At 32.4% G+C, this 12,639-nt stretch overlaps 2 protein-coding genes across 2 annotated transcripts; one reads left to right on the forward strand and one right to left on the reverse strand.

Annotated features, from left to right (window-relative positions):
- Nucleotides 1-1,350: 1,350 nt before the first annotated feature.
- Nucleotides 1,351-3,340, forward strand: LOC119833932 (guanine nucleotide-binding protein subunit beta-like protein 1). The gene is made up of 2 exons (XM_038358168.1): nt 1,351-1,630; nt 2,012-3,340. Exons 1-2 carry the CDS (start codon nt 1,481-1,483, stop codon nt 2,834-2,836), a joined length of 975 nt encoding a protein of 324 aa, XP_038214096.1. The 5' UTR covers nt 1,351-1,480; the 3' UTR covers nt 2,837-3,340.
- Nucleotides 3,341-4,859: 1,519 nt separating this feature from the next.
- Nucleotides 4,860-9,107, reverse strand: LOC119833866 (sine oculis-binding protein homolog). Its single transcript, XM_038358073.1, has 3 exons — nt 8,979-9,107; nt 6,539-6,717; nt 4,860-6,306 (listed from the first exon to the last, which is right to left on the reverse strand). Exons 1-3 carry the CDS (start codon nt 9,091-9,093, stop codon nt 5,047-5,049), a joined length of 1,554 nt encoding a protein of 517 aa, XP_038214001.1. The 5' UTR covers nt 9,094-9,107; the 3' UTR covers nt 4,860-5,046.
- Nucleotides 9,108-12,639: the final 3,532 nt, after the last annotated feature.

Here is a 12,639-nt window from a genome sequence, read left to right on the forward strand (position 1 = left end):
ATAATAATTTTTTTCTTATTGATTACGGTTAAACTATTTAACATAAAAAATGTTAGCTTTTTGTATGTAGTTCTTAATTTTGTGAAAGCACTGAATTCTGACTATCATTCTTTTATTTTAAAATAGTTCAAAATAAGCAATGGTTAAGTATAAATATTATATTAATACTTATTAAACATTTCACCTACATGGAGTATGGAGCATTTTTTTTAATTTATCACAACTTTTTAATATATTAAATTAAAAAATTAAATTACTTACTGCTGTAATGACTGCAGAATTTGTGACACATGTTTTTTTGAAAAACGATTTTGATTCAAAGTATCTATGCTTGGTATTAATAAACAGGCTTCGTCAGGATTAGGCGTATAATATTTACTATTTTTTATTGTGTCTAACATTTCATAAAACTCTCTAGAAAACTGTGATATTGCTTTCCCATCTTCAGTTCTGTAATCTCGTAAAGGGTAAATGTAAATTGTTATCTTATCGTGGCCTCCTCTTCCACATTTGTAGACATTAAAGCAATTCCAATAAGTGCAATTCACAGCGCGAGGCTCCGAAAAAGGAGACTCGTTTTCCAGTTTAACCACGGGTAAGTTCACTGCATCCAAATTCACTGTTTCATGGAATTCTGTTCGCGGTGTACTTCCAGCGAAAACATTAAACACTACAGTAAACACTAATGATATCACTATAAACAATAGTAGACCGACGAAGAACCTATGATACAGAATTTTCCTATACGATTTATACTTCGAATGCTTGCTCGTTTTCAGATGCAAATCCGCAGCCATTTGTAATTTTAACTATTAAATTAGTACTCTTAATTTATATATGGCACCCATTATTAGGTACATGGATAATCTCTCATTCAAAACTTCATGAATTTATAAAACACTGTACAAAGCTGAAGCTTCTCATTAATTTGAGAGATGTCTAATGTCGACAGTCGATACATCGATGACACGAACGTCTGAGTTCTGACTGCTGACAAAACGTTTGACAGCTAGGCAAAGTTTAAACTACGATAGGTACTTGCCATAACATATATTTTTTTCCTATTAATATTAGGTAGCATAGGTACATTAATTATTTTCCTCTTTTTTCCAGTCGTGTTCATCTTAAGTTTAAAGTACCAGTACAGCACCATGTGTGCTTAACAGATGGTAAAATTTTGTATATTACTATATAATATCATAACATCTGTATAATACTGTTTGAATTCGTTTTAATATATATTACGTAATTATAGTAAGTATTTTAGCATATGAAGCATGCAGAATTCTACTTGACACAGTTTATTGCTGCTAATTGTGAACGCTGCCATATGTCAAAACGTAAATATGTAAACTTTCTTGTTTTCATGTCAGTTTTGTGTTGTGCGTAGTTGTGGTTCTGTTTCTGATGGCTTAATTAATTTTATTATTATTTTATTTTTATATTCCGGTTAAATATTTCGGTTTGAGCTTGACCCAAGATGGCATTACTACCTCCTGATCCCGTTTATACAATCCGAAATGTCGATAACCTGCCGGTTTACTCTTTGGCGTTTAACTTTCTACCCGGCGGTCTCGAGAGGTTACTAGCCGGTTCAAAGAATGGATATGTTTATGCATACAACCTTCAGGTGAGATCTCACGATCGAAGAATAATGAGTTCTATTTACGCCTAACCTATATCTGCGTCACAAATTGAAATATGAGGCACTTCTACGTGTGCCACAACGCTTTGTTTACTACCCTCGATTTGCGACCTAGAAAAACAACTGTTCACATTTGTGCGTTATTGCCAATATTTGAATAGACTTTGGAAATATAATTATAAATACATATTAATGATTTACTTTGATTCTTTGTTAGCATTAGTTGTACTTATTAAATATTGTAAAGAAATACAAAAATGCCAATCAATAATATAATAGACATATAATCGACATATTTATTATTAGTTTGTATATCACTTAATAATTAAGTTCTATTTATATTTGTACTTTTCTGTATATTTACAGACAAATCGAGTTCAGCAAAAAATCCAAGTTGGTCAAGCTCCCATTCTTCATCTATTACATACTGATGATCAGTTAATAACCCAGGAAAAGGGTGGAAAATATAAAATTTTTAATTTAACAAACACTGGTTATAAAGAAGCATACAATATTGACATTGACTATCCTGGTTTTTGTCGATTTGAAGCCAACACAAAACTCAAAGTGCTATATGTACCTGATATGGAATCCAAAATATACATCTATAATTTTACTGGTGAAAAGATTGGATGTTTGCAGCCAGAAACCCAAGATCCAAAGCTTGGAGATCCAATGTGTATGAAGTATATAGAACTAGCATCTGATAAAGCTCACCTTCTTGTGGGCTATGAAGCTGGATGGCTTCTTCTATGGGATCTCAACACTAGTCAATGCATTGGTAAACTTCAAACAAAAGAATGTCCAATGTCAGTGGATTTTTATATGGAGCAACAAAGGGGCATCATTGGCAATGCCTCTAATGTGATACAAGTATTTAGCATAGGGAGAAAAGACTTAAGCTTGGCCCATGGTACAGATATCACAATTAAAAACCCTGGAATCAATAAAGTACAGTCCCGTTCGGATGGAAAAGTTTTTGTTTCTGGTGGGTGGGATGGCCACATTAGAATCTTTTCTTGGTTTTCCCTTCGACCACTTGTTGTGCTCACTGAACATAAGCGAGCCATACAAGACGTTACATACTCTAATCAAAAAGTATCCATGTGGAATGCAGACATAATGGCTGCTGGAGGGCTTGACGGGGTTATAACTCTCTGGGACTTATACAACAACAAAAACAATAAGTAAAAAATGCAGCTTCTGCTCTTATAACATTTCTCTAATTAGAATTGTAGCAACTGAAAAGCCAAGTTGTATGATTGATAATATAAAATAATTGTTCTGTTTTCAAAGCTTCATTACAACCTAGCTGCCTGTCATTATTATTTTGCCATGTCAACCATCAAATTGAGATCAATTGATTTATATTTCAGTTGCATATAAAATCCCACATTTTCATATAATAATTGAATTAAAATGTCTTAATTTACGAACCTCATTTTTATATTACTTAAATTTCGCTTAATCTCTGTATTAAATTGGATCTCATTACTAATTATGTAATTAGAGGCGTGAAGACAAATATTAGACGAATACGAAAATTTGTACAATAATTTTGAATTTGACATTGTGGCCAAGTTGGTAGATTAAGTATAATCTTGTTTCAATAAATCATGAATACCGATGCCTATTTTTCTGGAATTTTATTTGATAACTGTTTCTATTTCACTAATTAAAGGTATTCGAATTCTATAAATTGTGTTTGATTTCATTTAATTTTAAATAATATACAATTATTTTATTACTCGAACTAATATCACGTGTAACTAAAGTCGGGAAAATTATTTTTGTTTCAATAAGCTACTAAAACTGTTGTGAAAGATAATAACCGAAAAAGCAATCCAATTGATCTTATTGGGAGATGAAGATAGAAACTTTAATTAAAAATCAATTGTGTACCATTCATAATCCGAAATTTAACAATTAATAAGATACATGTGAGGATTGTGGATGTGGAGTGTCGTCTTATTAGCTATTATTGTTACGACATATGCTCCTTATCAAGTGTGTTCTAAATATGTAGCTGAGATAATAAATAATTTACAAGTTGAAAGCTATCAGAGTAGGTACGGAATATCTACGACCGCACGTATAGATTATGTAGGTACATTATGAATCATTTTGTCTCTAAAGCTTACTAACTCACTATATAAGTCGATTATCTGTCTGCATCTAAGACACTATGATTTTCCAAAATTTCAATACATTTTATTTGTTTACTTCTTTTAATATTTTCTACACTATCTACCTTCTATATGTAATAAGCATAATACTAATAGTTCTTGTACCCACTTGATTTGATGCAGTTATGTAGGTTTACATTATTTTTTTCGTAGCAACACGCGCAGGAGCTATACAATATGGATGATTTCTGGGTTCTATGTAACCCCGAAACAGTGGTTGGTTTTTTTTTTTTGCTAGTAGCTATGTGCATTAATTACGTAAAAGCCACTGGGCAGATTTTAACAAAATTTTATATACTGAAAGACTAGTATTAGATTCAACAGACCACATTTTATTTGAAAAAAAAATAAAGGTGTGTAAAAAATTTCATAACCCTTAATGACAAGAGTGAGGCTGAACAGCGTTCGCTGGATCAGCTAGTAAAAAAAAGATGTTGATTAGATTTTCTGGCGATATATGGAGAATTAGCTTGAACGGATCGTAACAAGACATATTTTTTCATTACAATTTGATGTAGTATTTTAGTGTAAAGTGTCATGTATTTACCAAGTATGTTTCTATTATACAAATTATTATTTCAGGTGGAAGCCAGTTAACTGTTATAACGCGTATGTTTACGTGGAAATAGGTTTCTCCCAAATTGTTTACAGTGAAAAGGTGTATTTCTCGTAAAGTAAAAATAGCAAGTAGCATGTGAATTGTAGTCAATTATTCACTTCTGATGTTCTTTAAATGTTCCATGATCCTAAATGTATATTGAATCGAAATAAAAATAACAAAAGGATTTTGCTATAAATTCTTACAATTTTTGTTTATTTTAAACGGTGTATAAATTGAATACACTATTTAGTAGTGGCAGCACGTAGCGCTGTCATATTTTACTGCTACAGGAGGTATCTAAGTACAAATGTTCAGATATATTTGTATGTATTTGGTTTGTTCTCGAGGCGTCTATGTTGGTTAATGCTTGGTTATTTAAAGTGAAATAAAAATAATGTTCAGAAATTCTTTATTTCAATGAACATTGCCTACAATGATATCACGATATATGTGCATTTTAATAATAAAGTTTAACCTTACAATTACCAATAATTATTATTACAATAAAATTAGTTAACCGTACTTAAGCCTAGGACTAGTAATTTCAAAACAATGAACTGAGTTCCTTAATTTGTGATATGTATTAAATATAAATGGTATGATTAAGGAAGTATCTACACTTGAACAATTTTTCTTGTTTTGTGAATAATTGTGTCGTCTTCAGTAGCTACTTCTACGAGTCTCCGTCGTTTCCTCAGCGGGCGCGACGATTCCGACGGTTCTCTTGCCTTAGTAACGATTTTAGCCATTTTATTTCCCAATCTTGTTATTTTAAACTTCGGTAGAGTGTGCTCTGGATTAGTTTCGACCACGTCACCATTGTCTTTTTCACAATCAAGTCTTTCCTCGCTTTCTTTATTTATATCATGGGTTGAAGTATCTTCATTTTGAGTATTGTCTTCATCTACCTTTTTAGCATCATTTTTGTCACTGTTTATTGTAAAGTCAAGCGGGCCTTCTGTATCATCATTATTGACTTCAGTTTTGACTTTATTTACTCGATGCGCTTGTAAGAATGACGATAGCGGAATCGGAATAGGGATAGGAAGTGGAATAGGCAGTACCACAGGATATGGAACTAACACAGTGACCGGTGGAGGTTGTCCTATTGCTTGGGCGAAATTAATAGGTGGCATTAACCTTGGCCTCTCAGGCGGCATCATTGGACGAGGAGGCATGAATCCAAACCGTGGTGGAAACATTCCTGGATGTCTATAGTCGTTCATGTGCGCCGCATTGTTTTCAAGAAAAACTGGGGGTGGCATTCCGAACATTGCATTAGGGAATGGTGGAATTTGGGGGTTTGCATTTGGTGGTGAGTGTATTGCACTATTCCCAATGGTTACAGATGATGATGGTGACGATCCATCTATTGAAGGACTACACATCCTTAAATCCTGAGCTTTTGGTGTAGTAGCGTGTTGCCTCAACGATTGTGACGTCACTGTGGACGTACATTTGGATGACCTGCGCTTTCGCAAATTCATCTTGTTATTATGCCGGAGTTCTTTTTTCGTATCTGGAGATTTTTGTGTGAACGTTTTTTCTTCTGGAATTTTCGGATTCATGAGTTTAGCCGTCGGTGCAACTGTTATTAGTGGAACAGGGGATTTTCTATGGTTCAATGGTTCTGTCTTATCATTCGTTGGTTTACTTTCTGCATTTGGAGATCCAGACCGTTCTGATGCGGGCGAAACTGAACGACTCTTGCAGTTCTTTAACCACAAGTCTGGTGTGATAAGATTAGATGTTGATGACGAGCTTACAAGATGTGGGTTGAGATCAAGATGTGCTTGCGTCTCGCGACAAAATATGTGCATCTTATATTGGTTTAAACATTTATCTGAACAAAACTGGAGCTGCGTTGCGCCATCCTGGAAGCAAAAAAAAAAAACATGTATAATATACGTCATTAAATTTATATATAGAAACAATTCGAATAATAATAATTCGTGTATTTAAATGTTTGTATATGTAAATATCGCAAGCAAGCAAAATATCGCAGATACATCATCATATTTCATAATAAAATACTAGGATTTTATCTCGAATGACTCTATAGCCCTGAATGAATCGGATGAATTACAATTCATAATGGGTATTTACCTGAAAATCCACGTAGGCAACAGTATGACGGACGTGCCGACACCAATCGCAAGTCTTTGCACGTTTAAAATTCGCGCGTCGCGATTGGCTGAAACAGAGTTCTGAGCAGAAAACTGCACCCGCTTGCTGGAGGGCGCCACTTTCGCTTGTTATGTTCCTGTTGCACCAGGAACATTCATCTGTAAAATGAAAGTAACTGTAAGCCTTTTCTTTTCTCTCGATAAAAAAATTGGAAAGAATTGTGAAAGTAAAGCATAATCTAGCTATAAAAAAATAAATGAATTTATTTATTTTTTGTTGGGCGATTTATATATAGAAAAATTTCGAATAGCAAATTAAAAATTGTTTATGGAACTGAAATTTTAAACCTTAAACCCCTAACTAAAAAGTTGTGATTGGGTATATCTACTTAAATTTATTTATCGTACTACAAATAAATGTTGCGTATCATGAATTTTACATTTTCCCCATAAAACATTGCGTACAACGAAAACAAATGATCACCATAATTTATCCAATATTTACCATTGTGTGAATGCACCTTAAATCGTATTGAACAGTAATTTTTAATTACATTAATTCCAGAAACGCGATAGGCACAGGTTTCTCATTAATGAAGCCTCGTTTCAGACAAAAGCAATGATATCTCGTTATGGACCTTATTAATTTCTGTTTCGCGGACTAACGATTCGAGATCGGATTGTACGATATTTGAGAATCTGTTCATTACGTTTGGATTATTCGTTGCTGACTATTGCATGTACTTACCTACCTGTATTTTTAAGGGCACTGTACGAATAATTACAAAAGGTTTTTTCTATAAGAAAAGGATGCAGGCGAATGCTAATTTACTTGGTAGGTTATATAAGAAGTATCTAACATACCTGAGATAAATCTATTTTTGGAAAGGCATTTTTTTTAAATTCAGGACTAATTTTGGATGACTTGTGAACATTTCATACTTCATAATAAGAAGAAAGAAAAAAGTTTTCACTAACGTGGGTCCAAGTGTGAGTTAATAATAGCACGCAAAAGTGAACTATGTATTGCAGTAAACAGTGGTTAGTGTAGTAAAAACTTTTTTAATCCTCATAGTCTGTTCCTCATTGTACCTATATAATAATTGTTATAGAAATTACAAATATAAAAAAATTTGTACGCTTATGCACAACTCCTGCACTGATATTGATGTAATTTGACATAGAAATAGAGCGGTAGCTAATCACACTAGTGAACCCGCGTGGTTAGATAATAATAACCTATAGATAATTATAAAGAAATTTGGCAAATAAATTTTACGTTATTTATTTTATCCCGTATATCTTTGAAAAATATTCTTTATATCGAACATTATACTAAAGTAATGTAGGTACGTATAAGTCTTCTCGACAAAATATGTTCTTCATTATCGAATTCAATATTGCTCGTCTTTCGTTCTCATTACATGTCTATGTAACCGAATACCGGTAACCGTATATGTTCTTAATCATCACATTTTAACCACAAAGTTCCACAATTTCATTCGCGGCACACCTACAAAATATCTTATATAACACGATATTTGGTACGCGATTTGCGAAAGTAAATCCACGGTCATTAGGAATAGTAAACCGGCTTTGTGGTATCAAATTTGAAAACACATAGGATTTATCGACGTAGCATATTCAAACATTTTTAAATTAAGAACAATGTTTCCGAAACTCTTTCATAACTAACAATGAGTTCGTCTGAAAATAATTAATTTCACGAAGATGAGGTTTTCTTACAATTTTTGTACGTAACTCCTATTCGTTTATTTGTTACTACATGATCGTCCCGGCTCCGCCCGGATATCAAGATTCCTGTTTTATCTTAAGGGATCATTTAATCGAAATAAAAACCTATTACCCAAGTCAGCTCATATCCTGTCTGTATACCAAATTTCAGCAAAATCCGTTCAGTAGTTTCAACGTGATTGACGGACAAAGATCCAAACAAACAAACTTTCACATTTATAATATTAGTGTGATTTATTTATTATACATTGTAATTGAAACGGCCCAACCCGAAATCATTTTTTTAGTATAACACTATTTTCAATAAATAGGGTGCATTTAATAACTTATTCCATGAATAACAGCTCGACAAAGAGGGTCGTTATTCATTACATTTTCCAATTCTGAGAATCTTTATGCTTAGTTCTAGTTTAGAAATGCTTACAATGACTTTATTTTTTTTTTCGAGTTTATTCTGCTCACCTTAAGAAAGAGAAAGCTATGGAGATATTTTATATTAATAAGATATTATATGGAGATATTTTATATAAATTGTAAATAAGAATTTTCTGTTCTGAATAATATGCTGCAACAAGATTCTGATAAGTGATAAGGCCCACTGCTTATAGAGCATGTATCACGATAGCTAATCACATTTTTTTAGTGTCAATTATGTGTGTTTTTACCTTTGTTCTTTTGCTCGGTGGAATGTTCAGGACTAGAAGGTTCTCTGGCACGAGATGCTGCCCATCGTCGTAGCTCTAAGCGCTCATATCCGTACCATCCGAGAAGTTCATTCATAGCCGTTTCAGCAAATTCCTGTCAATGAAAAATGTACGTATTACTTACTATTAAATTATAATTGACTTTGAACACATTATGCCGAGTGAAATGAATCAGCTGTAATGCGAAATTATTTGAGTGAGTTTCAAAGAATTTCATTTGTGCGGTCGGTCCATAATATACATCGATGATCACGTTGGCCTTGTGGTTAGCATTTTAGCTTCATATCCAGAGGTCTCTGGTGCAGGTCTAAAAACTTTTGTTATTGAAATAATTTAAATATATTTATATATTGGTTTGATTTATCTAGAGTCGATACAATAAAAGTCACACTTATTAATATTACCTTACACATTACATTGTGTATTATAATGAGCCTTAATAAAACAATAAATAAAAAATAAAAAAATATATTTTTCGCTTAGGAACAGGCTTATAGAATCGTGAGCGAAATGCGTCCAGGAAAAGTAATTTTATGTAACCTTTAATTTTTAATATCTGAAGTTTCTTATATCTGTTTTGCCTAGGCTAAACTAGTTCTTCTAAATAATAGAATGCTATTGTGTTTCGTAAGTGGGGGAGCCGGAGGCCTATTTCCTTTTCCTCACCCTTCCCAGTCCATTATTTCCAGTCATCAATCCTTTCGTTTTCCCTTACCCCTTAAAAGCGGGCATCGCATTCGCAGGAGCCTCTGCGAATGTTCATTGGCGGTGGCAATTCCTTACCATCAGGCTATCTACCAGCTCAGTTGCCCGCTATGATATAAAAAAAATATATCTTTAGACTAGGCCGCACTAGTTTATCATAGTATAAGGGAATTTATATCAGTATCAACAAATTTGGCTTAGAATAAAGTGGTTTTTTTCTATCGGGCTTAGGACAGATGAGTTTAGACTAGGCTGTACAAGTTATTCCTATCGCGTTTAGAAAGAACTAGTTCCTCCCAGCTAAAACTAGGTTTCCCTGAAATCGAGTTTGGCTGCTAAAATATATACTAACGGCGGTCAGCGGCATTGGTAACGAGCTACTATATTATTTCTCCATATAAATAAAATAAATGTGAAAGTTTGTTTGTTCGAATGTTTGTCCGTCAGTGACGCTGAAACTACTTAACGGATTTTAGGTAGATGTACATAGAAAAGGTATAAGCTGACTTGGGTGATAGGATACTTTTTATCCCGATTAAAAGCTTCCTTTGTGATTAAACAGGAATCTAGATAACCGGGCAGAGCAGGGACGAGCGTCTAATATATTATAATACTAAAAACAATATTTGTAAACATCTATGTGGCACGCACGTATTGGCTTTACAGTAGTAATATGATAATTTTTAAATATAATTAACATACGCAATATTAAGAAGCTATCAACGACTAAGCGGTCATTCTATGTTATTAATACACTTAGAAGAAACAAAAATAAACTTTTATTTTTATTACATATTCTTAACACGATTTGTGTAAAATAAATGGTCGTGGATGACCTCCTTACGTTATATTTTATAGCTGTTGATCGTGTAAATAAATTTAAAGGAATATATAAAATGTCAAGCTGAGAACAGGGCGTAATTCAAGAGGTATCTGTGCCACTATAAAAAGATCAAACTTTTGTGAAAGTAGAATTTACACAAACAAAGGACGAGTTATAAAAACACATGACATCATGGTCGTGCGACATGTCGCCGATATTTTATTTGAAAAGTGCAATTTGGCAATTTGATTCTTGGAAAATGGTAAACCATTCATTTTTGTCAATGAAATGTGAAACATTGACAAAATGTCTAAATTAACTCAATTAAATAAGTTTGGTTCGTGATTTGTTCCGTTGTATCATATCTTTTTTTTGTTAATAGTCAAGTTTTTGTTGTAGTTATTATTAGCAACAAATATCATATTTTGTAACTAACTATAGTCTAGTTTGTAACGTATTAACTATAAACTCGATGTTTTAAATATGAACTATAATATAATGAATGAAATCTGTAATTTTTAATTGCTGGAACAGGAAGAAAGTTAGAAACTAGTAATTATAAAAAAAAGTTATTTTTTATATTCAGAATGTATTTCTAGTTGAGATAATAATGCCCAAAAATAGAATCTCATCATAAAACATTTCAAAATATGTTATCTTGATGATCTGATGATATCTTGTTCTTTATTTGAAACTAGATTGTAGTGATATCTGGCTTATAGCAAATTATTTTGGTTTGATTTGGTCATAATGCAAATAAATATAAAGATTAAGTTATCTATTTCATTTCCCTACTATCTGTACAATACAATATGAATCTGGTACATATATTATAAAAATGTAGGTACGATACATAACTCTTTACATAATATATTATGTTTAACAGAGAGTTGTTCTTATTCTGTAAATGATAGCTCAGACACACATCTTCAAAGACTTCATTATACAACGGGAATCCTTTGACACACGAGTCGAAGTGGTTACTGATTAATTAGTCTCTTCAAGGATAATAATATGATGTCCTGTAACATGGTTCAGTTTCAACTAACTGGTTACATAATGACCGGTATAAAGATAATTGAAGCACGGATATCACATATATTCTTCTTCTTATAGCTTCATGGTTTTGTTGCATATTTTACGTTAACATTTAACAATTGAAAGATGACTGTTTTTTCTCAAACTATTTGCAGAATTTTAGCTTCTTACCATAATTAATAGGAGGATGAACAATATGAATGTTAAGCATAAAGTTTTCTCTGATCAATTTTCTTAAAAAATAACTTATATTGTAATTTAGTAACCAGTAAGACAGAATGTAAAGTACTTTATTTACCATCATAAAAAATGGATTTTAATTAAAACTCTGTATGAATTGTTAATATTACACACTATTTACAACTAAAAAGTTAAGACATGCTAGCTTATATTTGCCAATGAATATTTCAGAACTTTTCTATTTCCAAAATTAAATTCTTGGTATCGGCTGAAGTTTCAATTTGCGCCAGTGTTGCCAGAGTTGCGTTTTGTGATAATTATCACCTCAAAATATGATATTGTGCACTCGCGCGGTAACGTTGCACGCCCATTAGTCAGAATCCGATCAAACATTTCGCTTCCACATCCACAATTAATGATGCATGGATCTAATATCTTTACGGCTGTCTGTAATTAATTTACCTGGTGAAAATCGAATTTCGAATTTCTAACCTCTTCAGTAAAACTATATTGATTTATTAGACAAGCTCTGTTATTAACTGAAGGGCATTATAAATGTACCTACTACATTTAAAATATTTCTTGTATAGCGAATGAAATTAAACAAGTTTTATCATGCTATCGTTATTGATATAGTCATCGAAGGAAAGAATATCATTTACTATTTGTGTTAATTTGTTCATAGGTAATTAATGTAAATCAACTATTTATTCACAATGCATGATGTAAAACAAATCATGAATTTTAGCATCAGTTAGAAATAAGTAGATAGGTTTATTTAAATTGGAATTTTTAGCAGCCTTTTTATAGTTCATTCTCGAAAAATTTTTAGTACACTTTTAAAACAAACCACAAGACGTTTATGGTAAAACAAAT

Source organism: Zerene cesonia, chromosome 18, assembly GCF_012273895.1.
Source record: "Zerene cesonia ecotype Mississippi chromosome 18, Zerene_cesonia_1.1, whole genome shotgun sequence".
Classification (NCBI taxonomy): domain Eukaryota; kingdom Metazoa; phylum Arthropoda; class Insecta; order Lepidoptera; family Pieridae; genus Zerene; species Zerene cesonia.